The following is a 21,247-nucleotide window of genomic DNA, read 5'->3' as shown; positions in this document are numbered from 1 at the left end:
AGGCTCGGCAGACACAGTTCCCTCTTGTCTGCTCACCACAGGGCCGGCCTGTTGAATGCTCAGATGAACTTGTTCATGTTCTCTCGTAAATCATGTAAGGACAAAGAGGCCATAGAAACACATGGCTCCACTATGACAAAAACTAATTTTAGAATATTTCCTCAAGTCGTTATCCTTTCACCTTGTCTACATTGCAGAAGCAGCACGACAGCAGTAGCTGCAGTTCTCTATCAGTGAAGAGTGACAAAGGTGAAACTGCCACGTCGATCTGAGGTTGTGGTTTTGACTGACTCCCACATTGGCCTCTATATGCTCCATGCGTTTCTTAGATGGAGGTGAAGTTGTGGGTGTTTTTTGACAGTAAAGCTCAAAAAGAAAGGACAACCACCGGCCCCCGCTAGCTGCAGCCTCCACCAGAGGAGGACTGGAGTAGAGCGACTGATGGAGAAGGGGCTACAGTATGAAAAGATATGGTGGGCTGTTTATGAGCCAGGAAAGGAGCACGCTTGGGGTTTTCACTGTTTCATGGTGGTTTGCATCTATTATATTTAAGTCAAACTGTCAAACAATATTTTGATGGAGTGTCTGTCGCCGGCACATATCACTATTGTTTCATCACACAGGCCTACTGTTGGTGAATTTTGACAAGACTACAGTTGCATATAGGAAGCATAAGCATAAACAGTTGCAGTGTTTAAAAATTAAAATTTTATCTGCTCTGTTACTAGTGAAAAATGCTGATGAAATATGTCCTGTGTAATATTACACTTCTCTGAATAGCGTGTCATTGAGCAAGAGCTTGTTAATATTTATGATAGCCTCAGTCTAATTTTATTACACTTATTAATAAGATGCTGCAGTTTGCGTTTTCTGTTTGGCCTCTGTCAGTAAAGTAAGACTTTATTGAAGGCCAGAGGCCAAGCACAAGGTCCTTGACTCCAGTTCCAGCATGATTTTGCTGCTGTGTAGTGGTAGCTGTGGGACCTGAGCATCAGCGAATGGAATAACAAGTGTAATGGAAAACTCCAAGGTGTCATATATCTCAGGTCAGAAAACTCTGCCAGCTGAGGGGTTAATTTCCCCGCTGGTTCTTATAACTTGGTGTGTCAGGAGCCAGCACGGCCAGGCCTGGAATCGCATGGATGTACAGTATTTTAATGTCTGACAGCAAGCCTCTCTGCCAGTGTGGTTGGCCCACTGAATGTGCGAGAGTGTGAGCTAAAATGTGTTGAGTGTTTTTGCTCTCCTCCTTACAGTGTTTGCATCAGACAGCTCCTATCTGTTCTAACTTACAGTTCCTCTGAGGGAATGGTCCAGAGGGGAGCCATAATTTCAAGTTATGCGCATTTCAATGAAACAAAAGCTCGACGATTTTATGTGGAAGGAATGTTCCCCTCCTTGCCTTCCCCAGCTGTCTGTCTGGTGTCTTTTATCATCCTTATTGTCTCTTTCTACTTTCATTTTAGTCTAAATTCTTCTGTAGCAGCATCATTTAATATCCTCCTTTATCTATTTCTGTCATTGATATAGTTCAATACGCTTCTGCAAAGCTCATATATTCATCTTAGATATTTCTTTAAAGCGTTTTCTTTGCTTCTTTCAGAACAAGAATGATGTGATTTTACATGCGGTCTCTTTCTGTGGCCGCAGTACCTTTTTCATTCTGCCCACTTTATTTTAATTATTAAATCGCCCTGACCTTTTCAGTGCTGTGGCAGCTCGGATTGCTCTTAAATCCGGTCAAGGAATGTTTCATTTCAGATGATTTTTTTATACTGACAAAGGCTTTGCAGATATATTATGTAATATTTCAGATTTGACATTCATTCCAGAGATCATTTTGTTACACTTTAAACAGCTCCATTGTTTAAAGTCCTACTCATTAGAACATGAATCTTAGAGAAAAGGGAAAGACAGTTTAATGTTTGTCAAAGAATTTAATTTTTCTTGGATGGCTAGCAGTGCATGTCACATGTTCTCCATCCTCAAGTCAACTAGACATCCACTCTGGATTTGTTTATTCTGCTATCTTTGTGTGTGCTTCTGTTCAAGTGTTACTAATGTATCTCTACATGGGATTAAAAACAAAAATGTTAAAGATTGTATTGTTACAAAGCCAGATATAAAATGGCCATGACTATACTTACTATAAATACACAGATAAATAACAAAGAATGGCAGAGTAACAACATTGTGAACATTTGGCCTGAGTTGAATCACACCTCTTAAATTAACTTTCACAAATAAAGCCAAAGATATTTACATACCAAAGCCAGCTCAGCCATATGCACATTGAACAAGCACATTGTCACATGAGTTCACTTTCTGTTACGGGTTGTGAGAAACCCCAGAAGTCCTGAAAATCCCAGAACAAGTGGACAGTAGGTCCAGCAAAGGCCTTTCCCCTCACCATTTGATTGTCTAACTGTCAGTATGACTTCAATTTTCATGCTACTAAGGTTAAACATCCCAGTATAACCAATGCCCCCGTGGTATGGGAAACACTACTTTCAATAAGTCACCATTAGCTGCTCAGAAGAAATCTTGTGTCTCTAGTAAATTACCATTTCCCTTTATTACATACTGAGTCTCAAAAATAGTGCGTAAAATAGGACACAGGAGAATAATACTGAATGCCAGGGGGCTTGATGGACCATTACTGTCCAAACTGATACGTGCAGTTGCTAAAGTCAAGGAATGGCATCCATCTTTATCTTAGCATTGGAGTGAACTAGCCACTACGCAGGAGTTGTTGGCGTCTGGCCACAAACTTACGCCACTGTCTCTTTCGTTTGGATTGCGCAGTTGAACAACGGCAGAGATTCCTGATTCTGCCTTAACAATATTTATTTATAGGTAGAAACACAAGATAATGACGCAGATTGAGGTGCATTTGAAGGGAAGCACAGTTCAAGGTTCAGTCGATCGGTCGGATCATGAGACGCACCGACTTGAGGGAGTAGAAACCTCCCCCGTAGTCAGCCCAGAAGATTCCATCCTGAAATTTGCTGCGGTAAACTCCCCCGCTGTACCATACACCGTTCAGATTGGTCTGACCGCAAGCGTTGTACCACCAACCACCCTTATGGAAATGGGCACAGTTACCTAGTGAAGAGAGAAACACAACTTCAGAAAACGAGATCAGAATAATACACAAAACCAGGAAGTGTTTGAGACTGGTTCATCTCCCTACCGGAAAAGGCATCTTTATCACGGTCGAGCGTGGTGAACTGTTTGCCGTTGTGACTGCTGAAGGAGTCTCCAGCGTTACCCTGGTAGGTGCCCAACCTCAGTCGGTAACCTTCGCTCTCAGACTCCAGGTGGAAGCTGCTGTACTCGGCGTAAACCTTCTTTCCCGTCCAATCTTCCAGCTCTATCATAAGCTTATAATCGCCCTGTTTCCCAAGGTTGTAGATGTTGTCCAGCCCAAGCCAGTGTTCACCATCTATGTTACCAAAGCCTTTCTGTCGGGAACAAGCACCACAGCATGTTATTTTCAGTCGTGGTTTATCTTTAAATGTCACTCTGTTACAGTATTAATTTGATTTAGTGGTTTAGCTAACTGGTGAAAGAACAGTTCTCTTATTGTTCTGCGGTCCTCGAAGGGAAGTCACGTCCAAAAAACACAAACAGTAAAGCAGAATGAGGTTAATAAGATTTTTTTGCAGGGTGCTGAGTTTAAAGGAGCCCTTGCAATCAAGTGAAATGACATCAAATCTGCTTCCCATTAAGATGATAATGTGTTAAGGTTGTGATCTAAGGTTCCTCACTCAACGAATTAGTTGAATGGCAGCTGCAGTTGTGATTTGGCTGCAGTTAGACACATTTCTGTCCCCAATCCAAACAGCATGCAAGTATTGATTTTGAAATCTGATTTTATTACTGGAAGGGAAACTCTTGCCTTTGCCTTTTTGTATACAGAGAAAACAAAGATCAATCATTTTGTCACGCTGTTTATTGGTGCCATTTTTTTTTTTTTTGCTCAGAGTGTTACAAAAGTTCTTCCTTCGTCTTTGTGCACAACAAGTTCATAAAGATTTTGGATCATATCTCAATTGTAAAGGCCGACACATGGGAAGAAAAGGATGAAGGGATCGTTTCCAGTGGTTTGAGAAAACAACTGCATGTCCCTCACAACCCATGGGACTCTCTGATTGCATATATTTTTACGTAGTTCCCTGGATACAGTTGTTGGCTGTAACTGCACAGTGAGGAAATCCAGCACTTTGCTGTTTACACTATTGGAGCAAGTGCTTGTTTAATGGCCTCAAAATGAACTGTTGAGACTGGATGGCTTAGTGAGGGGTGAGGGAAAACTGTAAATAAAGTTCTTTCTCATGCAGAATAACATTTTCACTATTTGATGAGATTGTTATCTTAACAATGGAATTCAAATTTCAAACCCTTGAACCTCATGGTACTTTTTCAGTGAGCTTACCTTGTAGTTCTCCCAGTTTCGAAAGAAGTTAACAGAGCCATCTCTCCTCCTTTGCAACACCGTCCATCCTCCATTGTCAAGGCTGTGTTCACACCATGCTTGGATCAGTCGATCACTGCTGTCTGTTTTAAGTAAGTACATCCCACTGGTGGTGTGACCTGCCTGACGTACCTGGTAACAATCCTTGAAAGGACCTAGAATACGAAAAATGGGGACAAAAAAAGAGGAAGGAAAAAAACACTGGTTAAACAAAGATTGTGCTAGTGGCTCTAATTTAAAATGTTCGATATCAAAAGAAATACATATTTTAGTTTCACCATTATGGCAGAGTGTTTTGTGATCTTTCTATCTGCATATTGTTAATGTTATTCTTTACTGAGTATTTGGGAGGTAATACTTGATAATGCTTATTAACTCTTGGGACAGCAAGTTGTTCAAATGAGTCTTAGGGCCCATAAAAGGCCATGGATTACCATTATGAAGGCACTATAGTTGGAATTTTATATTTTGCTACTGACTTTTGATTCCTACTAAGACCATCAATTATCTGAATCGCAGACAGTTTAAGCTTCCTGAACAAATTCACCATACTGTGCTTTGAATTGAACAAGATGTCTTCTTTTTTAAGTGCATATGCAAAAGTCATCATAATCCCTCAGGCAAGAGAAACGGCAGAAAAAGTTGGGAAGGAACCCCTGTGGTTTGGGGAGATGTATGATTGTGGCAAAATGCTTTGGAAAATATCTCCTTTTTCTCAGACCATCCAACTATCCTGCAATCTCAAGTTGCATAAGCATGTGTCTCCAGACTTAAATTGTTGTGGGAATAATCACCCAGGTTGAGCTTTTAATTGAAGCCATCGGGTAGTGCTGCACCCAAAGTTGAAGCAACTTAACCTAAACCCAGCATATTTCCTCTTTTTCTCCCCTGTGTGAATATTTATTAAGCCGGTATGAAGACAGGCTTTGTGTGTGGGGACCTCCGGGGCCTAAAGGCCTTTGGTAGATGGTTTTCTTAGCTGGGTGTTGGAGCACATAGGGACCTAATGGAGATACCTAAAACCTCCACGCACAGGCTGGTATTTTTCTAGTAATGTCTTCATCAGGTTGAGGTTAAAAATAAATCAAACATACCATAGTGGTTTAAAAAGGGTTCAGCTAGACCAAACTGTGGTCAGGCCATGTGTATTTACAGTAGTACTGAACCTACATGGAAGAGAGCCTATTAGGTGTCTGTAGTGGGGTGGGGTTTTAAATTTTACCGTTTTACATTCATGATTTAGCTCAACTGTCTGCTGAATGGCATTTCCATAGCAGTGACAACAAATGAATTAAAGGAAATTAGAAAATTAAAGCTCATGTTATTCAGGAACAGTACCCATCCTTATCACTAGCTAAATATATTTTATGGAGACAAGAGGTAAAAACGTTTTGTGGCATGTGTTTTTCTTTTCCTGCAAATGAAATGGTGAAGGATGAGCCACCAAAGCTAGTGATCCACCCCTGGGTTTCAGTTTGTTTTCTTGAATAAACAGGGGATGAGAAATAGTGAAAACAGCGGCTTATGGATGACTTTTCTATAGCATGGAAAAGGTCTGTGGAATTGGAGAGCTACTGCTTAAGAGCGCTCTGTTCTGACGAGCTTTGATTAACTTATACAACACTAAAATTACAGTTCAGCCAAGCCAAGGTGAGGTAGGTGGGGAATTATTATACACAGCTAGAAATAGCTACAAGAACACTCTGTCTTTTTGTCATCTATAAGTGCAGTCTTTGCCATTTTACCTCCCGCAACCACTTCCCCAACCTCATATTTTCTTTCATCTCTCTGTGTTTCCTTGGACCTTTTTTTTCTCCACAGAGGCTTTTAACATATTCCATCTTTGCTTCTCTGCTTATTGAGCCTGAAATAAGCCTATCATTATTAGTTCTCGGGTCAGTGAAAGGTGGCAACAGCTCAATGTACTGAGAAGAGCCATGTTTCACAGACTGCTTTCCAAAGAACTGACAGTGGACCTCTTTGAAAAGCACTTTTCAGACACTTTGCATTAATTCACACTTCACATTACTATATAAAGTCTAATGACTGGAGCATAGGGTTGATTAATTTTTTTTGTCCTGTAATGACATTGCAGTGGGCTAATGTTTTTAGACTAACACCAAGATGTAGCTGACATTGACCTAAACAGACTGACGTAAATAGTTTTCAAATGGTATCTACCAGTATTCGTCTCTTCAATATTTTTTCATGAATCCGCTTATTGCACCATACTAAATCAATCCCCTGCCAGTGTTTAAACAGCTCTTCTTTTACTCCCTCTCTTGTCTGAGGGATGTTATGAATGATTTCATCCATTTCACCATCGGGTTGTATAACCCCTGTCAACATTCCCCGCCGTACTCTAATCGCCAGTCAAAATACAACAGCCCAGACCAGATTTTAGGAGCCGTTTCCAAGTAGCATTCTAACCTTGCAAATTGGTTTCATGTTGAAGATGATCTCTCTCAGAAGCCAGAATTAACCAAACTCTGGGGGGAAAGTACAGAGGAGCCTTGTCTATCTTAGAGGATTTTATCTGATGGGATGGTTTTGTGCAGTGGCCTGAGATGCAGTGGACTCATCCAATCCATCAGATGCTTTGCTTCACTATTTTCTTCCCCCTTTATTTCTTGCACAGACTGAATTTAAACCTGACTAAAGCCTTGCAGCAGGTTATGAAGACTTTTCAGTGCTGTTCAAAGAGACCTAATCCACAACTCACTAATTTAGTACATATGCTGAGTGCTGTGCTGCCAATACAGGCGGCCAGTGGGATCATAGGAATGTATGATTTCACTGCCTCCGTAGTATGCCAAGGATGAGCCATGTTGCGAGAAATTACGTTTTGAATTGCAGCCCTTAGCTAAACGCATCTAAGTAGTTTTGTGAGCAATTAACTACCACAATTGCTGTGATAAGCAACAGTTGCTTTGTTTCTGCTCAGTTTCCATCCATGAAAACTCATTAGATTACTGATTGTTTTACATCGTTAACTCGTTACTCTATCATCCCCTGTCGTTTTACATCGGTACATACCATCAGAGGTGAGCGTTCCCTGTGGTGGAGGAGGATCAATCCCAAAAGGGCTTGCAGTAGGTGCCTCCATGCGTGATCCTCGGGGGAAGGCCCTGTTGTTATTGTCCCTCTGTATCTCATTGGTGAAACGGTTGTTAACTGGTATATTTTGCGGTACCACCTGCACCAGTGGGGGAACTGGGGGCAGCTCGCTCCGTCCCAGCGTCCTCAGACATTGCTCCTCCAGTGCAGAGATGAGAATAGACTGGTTGTTCACCACCCCAGCCATTGTGGCGAATCGGCCCTCCAGCTCCTTGTACCTTGAAGCCAGTCGCATCATCTCAGAGGTCACATTGAGGACACGGTTCTCCAGCTGGGCTAGCTCCAAAGAGTTGTCTCTTTTCCTGATGATCTCATGCAACAGCTGCATGTAGAGCTGGGTCACCCTGGAGTTCATGTTCCTGCTCTCCTTCCGCAGCAACTTCATCTCATTCACCAAGTTACCATCCACATCGACCACCAGCTGCAGCGTCTCAATCTCACGCCGCTGTTTGTTGAGCACCTCCCGGACATCTGCAATGTCCATACGAGTCACTCTGTCCTTGTCTGGCTCAGGACCTGTGGTGCTGGCACAGATCGGTCCTGAAGACAGATATGAATTATTTAAGAGATTAACAAGAAGCTATTTTACTTAACTGAAAACAAAGAAGAAACACTTGTTGAATCAGTGAGAAATGATGACATCCATATCTCACTGTTACTTATTTCAAAAGAAGTTGTCCTTTGTACCTGTGATTCTCTGTTGAGGGACCAGGAATGTATAGGAACATTTTTTAGCGTCTGGATCCTGAGGAGCTCTTTTACTCCTGTGAAGAAAAGGCTCTTTGGGCCTCCGGGCTTCCCTGGAGCTCCTGCAGTAACTTTCTTCCCAGAGAGAGAGGCAGAGCAGGGCACACAGGCTCCACATCAGCCCCTGCATTGCTGCTGGCTGGCTGGTTGGGTAGATGGACAGCTGCTGGCGATCCCTCCAGGCCTCCCTGCAAGAATACAAGACCTTAGGAGTCAAGAAAACACCCTCGTCTTAGTTTACAATGGCTAACAAAAGGAATGACAACAACAGGGCTGTTTATTGTGTGTTCTTCCAAAGCAGACCACCATTGGATTTTTTTACTGAAAAGATTTTTGACGCAGTTTCAAACATTCACAAAAAATCAGTAGTTGTTTAGGAAAGTGTGCAGTAGAAGATTTGTCACGTCATTGTTCCATAGAAAGTTGTTTGTGTGGAAAGAGTGATAAAAAAGAACTCATCTCTGTCCAGCCAACTGGACGACGTCTGTTTTGTGTCTAAGTTACCCTGCTGACAGACACTGTATTTTTCTGAGGTCCTGTTGGTTCACCCTATTAAAAAGTTCTGATACGTGGCTGCTGCCTGTGCTTTGTCTTTAGGATCTGCTCTTACATTCACTTTCCCTTTTTAACCTGAAAATAGATTAATGTTTCTCTTCTTTAGCAAACTTCCACCCTCTTGTCTTGTAGAATAAGCACCTTAACTGTGTTTTTCAACAGCAAGTCTCTTTGTAGGAACTCTTTAGAAATCCAACGTGTTAATTGCAGGAATCTCGTTCCAGTTTTTGGGTCTTGATAATGCTGTAGCTTATGTTGCTGTGACTATTTTGGAGTTAATACAGTCTGATAGCCAATTCCTCTGGGCTTGCAGGTATTTTTCTCTCAGTAAATAGGCTATGAATGGGAATCAGCTGTTATTGGTAACTTGTAAATAACTGAATGGATCTTAATTAGACAAGATGAAGAGAGAGAGACGCTTGAATTCACTTGCTCATTGTTTCTGTGCAGTGAGTCACTAAAACTAGATTTGCTTTCTTTATTTTGTATTGGTTTATTGCCTGACCATTGTTTTCCATCTCTTTAACCGCTGTTAACATTGATGCAAACTTTGCCAACAGCATGTATGATGAATAGTAATCTCTCTTGAATGTGTCATTAGCGTAATCCTAATTACGTCTGTGTTTGAATGTGATGGAAATGCACTAATATTGCCTAAAGTGCCTCTTCAGACTTTGATTAAACCTTGTAAACTCATCTCTGTGCATCGTTACGTATTTAGAGTTTTTTTCCGATGAAAATAATCCCTTCACACCTTAAAATGACTGCAATTATTGTATTTTTTCACTGTTTCGTCAATGAAAATGTGCAGATCTTTGAAGTCGCAGCTTTTTTCCACAACCGACCCCTCCACCTCTAATAGCACCTCGACCACAGCAGCTCACTTAAAGCGCTGCTTAAACAATGTATGATGCTGCACAATAGCCAGTTATAATATTAGAGTGATTCAGCCATTCACGCTCAAACTGGGGCCGATTCTGGGAAAAAAATAATATAGATACAGAAGGCTCCACTCTGCAAGTTGACAAGATTGGTTTGGTTGTTTTGTTGCATATGAAAATGTGGCTGTATGAATTAGTGCTCATTTTTGCTCAAGATGCATTATAAAACAAAAAACACTGTATGAATGTTCTTAAAAAAAAAAAACATTCATCATTGACAGGTGTTAAAGAAACTTTGAGCTTCTGATATATTTCTTGAGTTTGTCTCTTGTTGTCCCATACAATCGTGTTGGCCATGTGCACATGCCTTCTCTAAGCAAAACACACGGAAGGTAAAAGCACCAACAGGATGTTAGGTAGGAGGTAGTATTTTTGTTTCACTTCAAAGATTTTACAAACATGCACATGCAGACAGTCACGACGGGGGGTTTGAAACGAAGTCCAAAAAAATAACACCATGCGCAAAACTTTTTTAGCCCTGTCTAGTTTGAGCGGGACTCCTGGCCTCTTTTTCCCCACTGAGTCTAGCTCTGTTTCTCATCAGTATACAAGGACAAAAACCACTCACATAGACGTATACACTGCTCCATTTAACACCCTGGCCTGAGCCTACGCAAACCCAAGACTGTGTAGGCCTCCAAGTCCACTCCATCACTCCTCACAGTCAGTCTTTGCTCAGTGCCACATCATTAAGTCCTACCTCCACCCTGAAACTCAGGCCCTGTGTGTCTCCCATATGACGCCATTGTGGTTCTTGAGGAATCCTGGCAGTACTGTCACTTGGAACAATGTTGAGAGGGGGGACAGGATTACAGCAAGCACTGCTGATCTGTAGTGTGTGTGTGTGCATGTGTCATGGTATGTTAAGGGTTGTGCGTTCGCCTGTATGATTGAATACTGCTGGTGCATGACTATCCAGAGACGTTATTCATTTTCACGGTGTTTTCCCAGCAGCCGGTGTGTCTGACAGCGTAACCAGGTACTGTATCCTTGCTGACCTCGGTGAGTGCTGCTAATGACTTTAACAGCTGCATCAGCAGTATCAGTTCTCCAGTGTGTCTTCCTTAAACGGCTTTTTACTGTTGTTATCAGCGCCACCAAATTGTTCATAGTCATGCAGTTTAAGGGGGATTGAACAAGACAGGCAGCTTTACAACTCATCCATCAGTTCCCATCTCTTTCTTGTCATCCTCCTTTTTCCTTCTCATTCTCTCCCCTCTCTCTCTCTCTGTTTCCATCTTCTGGTCTCGGATGTCTTCCTGGTTGGTGGTTCTGAGTACAAGGGGCCTAACCCCTTTCATGGAACCACAACATATCAAAGGCATTCCAGAGAATGTTCAGAGGTCACCAGTGTGTCATGAAGGTACAAAGTTTACACTGTTTCCTCAGAACAAGCACAGCGGCTCCCCTTTTTTCTTTCGACCTTAAAAAAAAGCAAAAAACACAAAACTGCTCAAGTGCTTTAGGACTGTGAGGGCAATTGAGCGGAAAACATAAAGCGCTCACCTGCGGGACAGAAGCTTTGTGCCTGTGAATGTGCTTTCACACACCGGTTATAGTCACTAATATATTTTGTCGATCTCTTTCTGCAAATTGTCAGTTAAAGTTACACAGTGGAAAGGCAGTTTTGATTTAATCGTGTTTGTAGGCATCTGTAGTTACCCTACTTGATCAACTATACTGCTTCAGCAGAGTTAGCAGGGAATTTATGCCAGCTATAGCACACATCTGGCGTTTTTCAGATTTAACAACAAAAGAGGAGCGATAAAACTCTGTGCATGCCTGAGTAGACACCACTTGGGTCTTTATCAACAGGCTTCAGGAGATATACCAGCTTGTTTTCCTGACTGTGGTTTTAGCTTACAATGGAAACACCGCAGGTCCTCTTCGTATGTTTGTGGGTGTTTTTATGACAAGGCAACACAAGGTCACGTAAAGTTGCATTGGTTGTTTTATTTCCATTTGTTGGAAGAGATTTCATCTCACACGTACAAGTGCTGCAATGTTTGGCGTAGTGTCAGCATGAATGAGCAATGTTCCCCACTCTTGAGTATTATTTTGCTCAAAATAAATTGCGAGGTGCTTCAGAGAAACGTTCCTCACAATCAGAACGTAGAGAAGCACTGAGCTACGTGTGCAGATACTACAGCGGCTGCACATGGGGAGGAGATGAGGAGTGACAGACTGTGAGGCTGATAGACATTGCAAACATGTAAAAGGAGAACAGAGACACTAGTAGAGACTAATAGTAGCAGAAAGTTGGCCATGACCCTTTTCCCTTTTTGGCAAGGCATCATGAGCATAACTTCAGGCAGAACCTCTCATAGATAAAATACTCCACTTTCTTTTTTCAAAATATATATTTTTATTCTTGATAGATTTGCACTCTTCTCTGGCGGTTTCTTTCCATTTAATTGCTTTCCTCTGTGTGTAACCCCCCTCCTCGTCACTTTCCTTTTCTTCCCTTTTCTTTTTAATACTTCCTTTCCTCTTTGCTTTCTCTGTTTGGTGTTCCTTCCATTCGTTTTGGTACAGTTAAATAATGGCATGTGAAAGTTATTGACTGTAAGCAGTGCACAAAATCAAAGAAATTGAAGCTAATTTTCTTCTTAACGTCAACAGGATTTATTGAATTTCTTCTTGGCTCTGCCTTGCTGACGAACAGCTTGTGTCTTCTTCGTTGAATCAGAGAAACACTGTCTGGAAAAAAGGATTTGCAGCCTTCATCTCCGCTTGCCTTGTGTTTTGGCAACAGTATGAAATTCTGAGTCTTCCTTAGTGCACTGCTGGGTTCCCTAATACCTCCTAATAGTCCTGAGATGTGTTACGGTGTCTCTTTAACTGTCCTTCCTCCTCTTTGTCCGTCTCTATCTGCACTATTGGTTCATTTATTTTCATGGCTGTTTTTGGACCGTCTAAGGGCAGACAGTATGTAGCCTATTTCTCTTTTTACCACGCACTTTCTTCCAACTGGGAATAATTTTCAGTTGAACAAGACACAACTGTTTAAGCCCATTAAATTCTGTCATCCTCTGAAGGCAACTTTGTGTCTGCAGCTCTGGCTGTACCATATTTTGCTTTATGGTTCTTGTTCATTCTGTTGTCGTCTTAATGCTCTCCTGTTTGAAATGAAGTGTTCCTCTGGTTCTTACTCGAACAGGAGAGTTGATTGTCTGAGCCTGGAGGCTTTGGCTGATTTATCTGGTAATTTAGGAGCTTAGTACAATGCTGATAGATTTCTGGACTGCTTTATACACACAAATATGCACATTTTGTATGCCTCCACACGTTTCCATATTTGCACACAGTTTTCACACACAAATGCAGACAGTATGTGAAGTGGTGTGATGCTGAATAGCTATTTCACATTGGTGTTAGTTTGCCTTTTTTGCGGTGACCGCACACTGACTCTGGAGGGAAACCGGCTCTCATTTGCTTTCAGTTTCTGTGTGGAGGTTTATGTTGCACTTTAATGCTGATTAGTTTTGTGCCCGAGTAGGAGACAGAAATAATTCATTTCTTCAAGTTCTAAAAGAGGAAATGACCAGAGAAGTCATTAGGCAAGACGACTGCTTATGTTACTCCAAGACAGGAAAAATTAGCTCTGGCTTGTTGCTGGTTAAACAGCGTAATGAATGTTGGTTGTTACCTCAAAAAGACAACCATATGCCACTCTTACAGCCTCAGGTTACACTGTGTGTGTGTTGAGGGGCAACAGTTTGTTAAACACAGATATCATTTTTGACCTGAAAAAACTGATTAAATAATAAATGTCTGCATGGAAATCTGGTTCACTGCAGGTGTCTGGTTAGAGGCGGAGGAGCTTTATATGTGCTTTTCCAGATGAACCCCTTTAACGTCCATATTATGTCTATAAAGGATAAAATAGCAGCTAATAAAGGTAAATAAAATAGGCATGTAGATAAAAATCTTTCATTACAAAATCAAAATGCAGACTCATTTGGGTTTTCATTCTGTGTAAAATAACATATTAGTGGTTTGATAATATTTAGCATTGAGAAGTAATGGCTGTGCAGAGCATCTTGCCTTTTTCAGGTAGAAATATTTACTAATTCTGAGTTAACCTGCTGATCCCTGAGCAGTTTATGGGTGTTTTCTGTTACTCTCACATTATTGCTCACTGTGGACTCGTTTTCCACTGTAATATAAAGGTTCAGAATGGCTTTATTGCAGAATGACAACATTAGAATGAATCCTAAAAAAAAGAAAAAATGTAAAAAATAAACTAAAGTAGATTTTTGTTAATTAGTAGATTTAGAAAAAATTTAACATCTGGAATCAACATGTGCAGCAAATCCCCCAAGATATTACAAACACTGGTAAAAACTGTAAAATTCCATGTTCTATAGATATTTTATGACTTGCATGTTTTTTTTGTTTCTACACTTGTCTCCTCTCTGCTCTTTGTAAACACTGACTGCAGTTCAGCTGAAAAGTACCTACATTTTGTCACGTGACTGTTAATCGTAGCTGAGTAACTAATGGCTTCGTGATCATTGATTTGGACAGTTTATTTTTGATGATTTTTTTAAAAACGACACAGGTAGAAAGAAGTGATTTAGACAAAATTTCACAGTTTCAAGCTGAGATTTGGTTAACTTTCCAACAAAACAGCCCATTGCAGGTGATAGTTCAAGGTTGGTCAGAAAGTATAAAATTCTACCATTTTCTCGGTTTGTACCATTTGTTGCTCTAAAATGGTGCAATTTTGACTTTATATTTTTAAAAGATGACATGCCTTTCAAACCTGCAAGCGTATTTTGGAGCTAAGCAACAAGCAAAATTGTCTTCTGTAATTCAGGTGTATTCTGATATTTGGTAAAAATTCTGAGTACAGTGCAACTTTAAGGCTTGTATCAGGTATTTAAGATGAGCTAGACCCTGTAAATGTGTAAAATTCTGAGCAAAACTGTTTGACTGCTAGAAGCATCTGCCTGTGTTGTGTGGGTTTCAGAGCTGATGCTCTCTGGATGTCTCCTGCAGTGATTTACCAATTCTGATGTGTCGGTCTGCAGCCTGATGGATTGCAGTTCAACAAGCCGGAGAGAAAAACTTGGATAAAATGTATTTATGTGTTCATAGTCAATGTATTTCCCAGCCTCAAAATCCCTTGCTTCCACTCCCCCATCTGGTCCTCAGACTTTCCCAACAAGAAGTCCAAAATGCCCCGAAACACACAGCACCTCATCAGTGGTCAGAAAAACCGGGGGAAGAAAGTCCAAACAAGATGTGGATACGTGAAGGCGAGGAGTGGGTTATGAAATTTGTGGAGGAGGCGTAGAAGCAGCAACAATAAACAGCAGCTTTCCTTTACATGACAACATGGAGCTCAGCCAGCTGTACTGTTAGAACAGCGCCAGAGACAGACTTCACTCCAGCCTTCCATTCATACGTGATGTCACCAGCCACCGTTTTTGGCCACAGAGCCGAGTTACATGACCATTTATACACTTTTTCTGGTGTGCTTGCTGCTGAAGCAATTGGTTACAGAACCACAAGTGCAACTGACAGCTAAGAAACCATTTAACTGGCTTCAAATCAGAGCAAAGAAATCGCTGCAGAGGAGAACACAGCATGAGCTCAGAAGCGGTGAAAGTACTAACATTATAAAGCAAACAGTGTACACACTGAGAACTAACAACAAGAAGGAAAAACTCATAAAAAACTCATCAGCAAAATTGAAGAAACCTTACAGAGATTAAATGCTTCCACTAAAGCGGAGCGCGGAATCCACTGTGGTACAGGAATAATGATGCTGTTTTATATCTGCTCATTAAACGGTGCACGTTGGGAATGTTATAACTGAAATCAAAGCACAGACAAAGAACTACAGTGGGATTATCTTTGCATTTATGGCCTGAGCCAATAATTGAGACTGGATATTGAAGTTATGTTAGATTAAGTGGCTCAATTTATGCTGCTGGCTTGTGTTTCGAAGAGTTCCTTCCACCTCCTGTTTTCTAGCTACTGAGTTGTCTTCTTTCATGATGCTACATTAGTGAGGAGTGAGCCCCCTAAACCCCCCTGAGGCCCCACCGGCCCCCATCTGCTTTCCTTCTTCTGTAGTGAAACTCTAAACATGTGGGCTGATGTTGGGGTCAGAGGTCTATATGTGGGATTAGGGTGCAGCCCCACCCTTCCTCTGCCTCACCCCTCCCCTGCTCGCCCGCTCAACAACCCCTGCAATCAATTGGCCTTTGTGGAAAGCGGGTCCCCCACCGTCTTCCTCTTTATGCACATATAAATGCACAAACACTCTGTTTTTACACTCCTGGCCTGCTGATGGACAGAGTTCATACAAGGCCGTCCCTCTATATCTGTCACACTTAGTCAAGATAAGGACTCTCAGCTCTGCAGTACCCTCGTCCATCAGTGCACGACACTCACCCCTTCTTACCTCCCCCATCACAGAACCCAACGCTCCTTGTAGCCACACTTACAATGATGCATGCACGTCAAATGCCAGCAGTTTGCATCGTCTTCCACTAATGTATTACCCATTGTGACATAACAAGCTACTGCCTCGCCTGTTCAGAGGCCTTTTCTCCGGAATTTAAGCTGGTAAAGCGACACTTGGCTTCCTTCTAAGATTTCACGCAGCAGAAAAGAGCAGCAGGAGGGTCAGGAGAGGGAGGAGAGCCAGGAGGGGGCAGCATTAAAAATTTACTGCATTTATGTAAATGTTTGTTTGGCTGGATGGTTCAGATTTTTTCTGATTTAGGAGATTACTCGTCACCACTCATAGGCACTCTGTCTTGGTTTTTTTATTTTTCCTCTGAGTCACACCTCACCTTAAGCTCATACCTCACACTACACATGCTTTCTATTAGCTGAATCAACAAGGAAGAACGCATAAATTCACACACACGGCATCTGCACACTCATTACCCACTGGCTCTACTTAGTTTCATGCCTCTCCTTCTCTCAACTGTTTACCCTGACCTCCTGGCTGACCTCTACCTCCCTTATGCTGACCTGTCTGTTCAACTGTGTCCAAGCTCTCATTAAGGAGATTCTAAATGAGCTGAGTGTTAGAAACTTTCCTTGGAGTTTTACTGCAGCCTTGGCACTTTTTTTTTTTTTTTAACCTTATAGTTGTTTCAATCTTTTGTAGTTCTCTACACAATTCAAAAGTACTGCAGCTTGCTGTGTGACTCGTAATGTCAGTCTGAGTTTTTAAGACATGTAATGCGTCCAACTTGTTTTTCTGTGGCTGGTTTTAGCCACATGTGGTCGTCAGGGCAGCAGCAGCCGCAGTGTTTTTGGCTCAGGGCTGTATCCAGTGCGTGTTATCTTTTGTCTGCTTCTATAAGTGGCTCTGTTTTGCAGATAAGATCAGCTGAGCTGTCCATTACACATCTGGGCCTATGAAGGGTCGGCACTCAGGATTAGGTTAAACAGGGAGATACGATTGGATGCGTGCCCGTTGACCAAAAACCGCAGTTGGTGTGTGCTGGCTGGGCGAGCTATCAGTCTCCTGCTGGGTTACAACATGGTGTGTGACAGGACGGCTGGGGGAGGGCGGCGGGTAACCGGCTCTGACAGCCCTGCCATGCACGACCTGATTGCTATTTATTGGCTTGTCCAGGGAGTTTTAAAAACTTTAAATAGGAAACTCATCAAAAAGTTGTGATTCAAAGTTTAGAGTGGAGGTTAAGAGTCTGGTTAGTTTATGTGTAGACTGATAGCAATGACCCAGTTAAAGCGTGTCCCACTCGAGGTTCAGGTGAACTCAAGGGCTCCAGCACGGAATGTTCTGGATGTGTCTCAGACAGCTGCTCCTGCCTCCTCTCCATCTTTTTAGCTTTCGTTTTTCTTCTTCGCCTGCCTGAGTTATTGGAGGCATTGATATTGTGATTTATTGCTCTAAGGGAAAACTGAGAAAGCTCATGAAATGTTTTCTTAGCCTTTTCCCTTTCTCCCATTTTGCCTTTTACTTCAAACCTTTGCTTTTTGAAGCTCTGTGCAAATGTCTCTCACGGTCATTTACGGCATTCACAGATGTGGCTTCTCAGCGAAACAGAATGTTTTCCACAGATCCCACCAACGGACCAGGGCGTAAGTGAAAACATTTGAAGATGCTTGTGAGTTAGTGATAGGGAAGAGCACCAGATTGATGTTGTTAGTGTTCAAAGCTTTTGCTATCATGGCGAGATTGTGACTGAAGTCTCTTATGTCCGTGGGGTGCCCTTGATAGAGGATGCGGTTAGAGTTGGCTTACATCATTTCCCCCCTAAAACAACCTTGTGAATGTGGACACTCATAGAAACAGCCTGTTCACTTTTAAGGATTCCACCAACTACCATGTGTTTTCTGTGCACCTCAGTGTATGATCTCACAGCCCCTATATGTAACAAGAAGAAGCATGTGTTGAGAGGCATGTCACCGCCTCATTATGTGTGATCTTATTGATCTAACCTTGATTCCAACAGGTTAACTCGACTCCCTGTTAGAGAGCAGGCTCACATGGTGCTGTATTAGGAAACCAAAATCCAAGAAAAAAATAAACAAGCCTGGCTCCAGAGCTCAAATCTCTCCATCTGATCAGATCAGCCTCCCTCAAGTGTTCTGCTGGAATGCCCCACTTTTCTTTCTCTTCACATTTTTTCTTGCTTTCTGTTGGTCCTCAAGTAGGACGTAGTGAACATTTCAGGGAACATTTAAGACATGGGATGCTTCTTCCTCTTACATCTAGAAGCATACACTTCTATGACTAAATCTTTTATTATTTGAGGATTTCTGTTACTGATTATGTAACTGATGTCTATTCTGACCCTGCACACCGAAAACACCGAAATCACCAGTCATCACACTTCATAAATTTGCTTCAGTCTCCCTTTACATCCCTTATGTGGTCTCATACTGTCACATTTGTTGACTGTATACACACAATACACTCCTCAGCATGCTGTACACACTATGTCCCAGTCAGACTCCAGAGGAAAGCCAAAGAAGCGTTGCTAAATGCTTCTGTCTGCAGCCGCAACATCCAGTCACGAAACGTTCTAACCTCTCCAACCTCTCCGCCAGAGCTCTCACAGCTGCCCAGACACACACACACACACACACACACACACACACACACACACACACACACACACACACACACACACACACACACACACACTCATACATACACCGACACACACTCACAAACACTGTCTCTCTGATGCAAACACACACTCCAAGAACCAAAATTGGAGACAGAATAAACTCAACCAGCATTTACCTTTTTGTTACCAGTAGTGGAGGGGGGTGTTTTCCTGCAGTTATAGTTTCACGTGTGCGTTGTGTTGTGTCTTCACCGAGCTGCAGTGCTCAGGACTCATCTCTCTGTCTCTTTGTCCCGGTCTTCTGAGGATCTCCCCTCCACTCACTCCTCCTGTCCTGCTGCTGCTGTGAATCACAACACAAGGCTTTAGTCAAAGGCCCTACTTCCCCAAAAGATGTGCCTCTCTCTGCGGACTTAGCTGTCCCGGGGCTCAGGCTGGGGCATGGTTCAAAAGCCGGCCACCTCAACAGACTGAGCTCTAAACCACTGATGCCTTGAGTTTTTCATGAAGAATGGGGGAGACTAGAAGAGGGAGGGGAAGGAGGAAGAGAGGGGAGGAGAAGGGGGATGAGGGTGTGGGTGTTGGAGATTGCCTCCTTTTTTTCCTTTCTTCCTCTCTTTATTTTTTTGGAATTGCCCAGCCCACCTCTGATGTCACTCTGATGGAAAAAAAGACAGAAAAAGAGAATAACAGAGCTGCCTCATTAAATTTCCCATCCTCAACAATGGCCTTCGTGGTTCTTGTGTAGAAGAAGTGAGTTGAGTAAAATGAGACGAGACCTGTTTGAATTCGGAAGTGGTTTTCGCTGAGTCTGGGGCTGCTTTGACCTTTTTGTCCTCAATTACAACTCTCAATTCCCCTCATCTTTTTTTGGGGGGGGGAGCTTTGTCCTTTAGCAATGGGAAGACTGATTGTAATTCTGCTGGGGTTTCTGAGCGCCTTCCTGTAGAGAACAGCTGGATATATGAGAGCCTGAGACAAAAGCAGGCAGATAAAACTGATTTGTGGAGCATTTGGAAGAAAATACTTGCTCCAGGTGGAGTCTGAGCTTGTCTGGACTTAGCTTGCTCCTTATCACCACTGTCATTCACGTTAATGTGTTCAGGTGTCGGGAGACATGGACATATGTAGAGTTTTTTTGTGCTGAAATATTTGAAATATCTTTTCGAGATAACAAGCTTAGAGGAGGAGAGACAGGATGATATTTTCTCCCTGCATTGTGGCTGCACTTCTTCCCTCTCACACTTATGTTTCTAACTTAATTCACGGTCTTCTCATAAGAGGTTTGCAACATGAAAACACATACAAAGGGTCTATGTAATCTAACCACAGGTCCTGTGAGCACACATCTGTCTGTGGGTGGCACAGGCAGTATGGATTTGTGCATGACTAACTGCTGTTATCCCTGACATGCTCTCAGAGAAGCAGCTATAGCAGTTAAGCCTTAAGGATCCCACTCTTTCTCTCCTTTTCCCCATCTCTCACAATCCCCCTTACAGCCGAGTCTCCAAATGCTTGTAAACCGCTTCTCCTGTTCCCAACTCCTCTCTTTATTTCCCATCTCACGCTGCTGTGTATTTGTGCATCTATATGAAATCCTAAAGAGGAGTTTTACCCCTTTTTATCTGCTGGATCTGGTCTTGCAGCTCTGAACTTTGACTGCATGCAAACTGTTGTAAAAGCATGTGTATGAACACACATCTGTGAGTATTACACCCTTCTCCAAGGGAGGTGGGGGAAGGAGAGGACGGGGGTGTCATGTAGTCTACTGTGTGAGAACTTTTCTTACATCTGCACTCAATCGCGACACTGGCGTGTGAAAGAAACATTGAGCAAGAGAAGGAGGAAAGAGGAGAGTGGAAGGAAAGTCCACTATCAGTTCACGTCTGAAGCTTGTTAATCTCTCTTTTCAGAGTTGTGTGAAGCCACTCCTGGGTTTGCCCTTTAATGTTAATATTTATGTAACGAGAGACTAAGAATCTCAGCTCTGCTCCAAGTCTGCCAAAAAGATGCAACAAGAGGCGGGAACTGAGGAGGGATAGATGGCCTTGAGTTGGAAAGGCTGAAGAGGATCAGCCATCCATTCAGGACGCTCATTTAGACCCATCGGGAGCAAATCAAGGGACAAAAAAATGTGTGTTTGAAACTTGAGCAAAGTCTATGCAAACAGTTTGTGCAGAATTTCATTCCTGCCAGTTTATACACGTGATTACAAAACAACAGTCTGCAAGTACCAGCTGGTTTTGACACCACATCTGCATGATGCTTGCATCGTGCGTCCGTGGAAATCTGGCTGTGTTACGATGTCCAGCCTTGATTATATCAACATGTTTGCT

General features: G+C 42.3%; 2 protein-coding genes across 7 annotated transcripts in view; one reads left to right on the top strand and one right to left on the bottom strand.

The window, feature by feature from the left end:
* The window catches only part of ralgps2 (Ral GEF with PH domain and SH3 binding motif 2), a 75,718-nt gene that overhangs the window by 40,992 nt on the left and 13,479 nt on the right, over positions 1 to 21,247 (top strand). The window lies entirely within an intron of this gene.
* On the bottom strand, positions 1,897 to 19,412 carry angptl1a (angiopoietin-like 1a). The gene is made up of 6 exons (XM_023294200.3): positions 19,088 to 19,412; positions 8,282 to 8,529; positions 7,514 to 8,134; positions 4,439 to 4,632; positions 3,194 to 3,464; positions 1,897 to 3,105 (listed from the first exon to the last, which is right to left on the bottom strand). The coding sequence occupies exons 2-6, from the start codon at positions 8,469 to 8,471 to the stop codon at positions 2,918 to 2,920; spliced, it is 1,464 nt and encodes a 487-aa protein (XP_023149968.1). The 5' UTR covers positions 8,472 to 8,529; positions 19,088 to 19,412; the 3' UTR covers positions 1,897 to 2,917.

The sequence above is a fragment of the Amphiprion ocellaris genome, chromosome 2, assembly GCF_022539595.1.
Source record: "Amphiprion ocellaris isolate individual 3 ecotype Okinawa chromosome 2, ASM2253959v1, whole genome shotgun sequence".
Lineage (NCBI taxonomy): Eukaryota > Metazoa > Chordata > Actinopteri > Pomacentridae > Amphiprion > Amphiprion ocellaris.
This window is presented reverse-complemented; position numbering and strand designations above follow the sequence as displayed.

Bases quoted from the DNA above. Each gene is read 5' to 3' on its own strand.
- angptl1a (XM_023294200.3), bottom strand. From the start codon at position 8,471: ATGCAGGGGCTGATGTGGAGCCTGTGTGCCCTGCTCTGCCTCTCTCTC. The intron at 8,135-8,281 runs GTACAAAGGACA...ATCTGTCTTCAG, and splicing joins CCCTCAACAGAGAATCACAG to GACCGATCTGTGCCAGCACC. The intron at 3,106-3,193 runs GTAGGGAGATGA...TCTCTTCACTAG, and splicing joins TGATAAAGATGCCTTTTCCG to GTAACTGTGCCCATTTCCAT.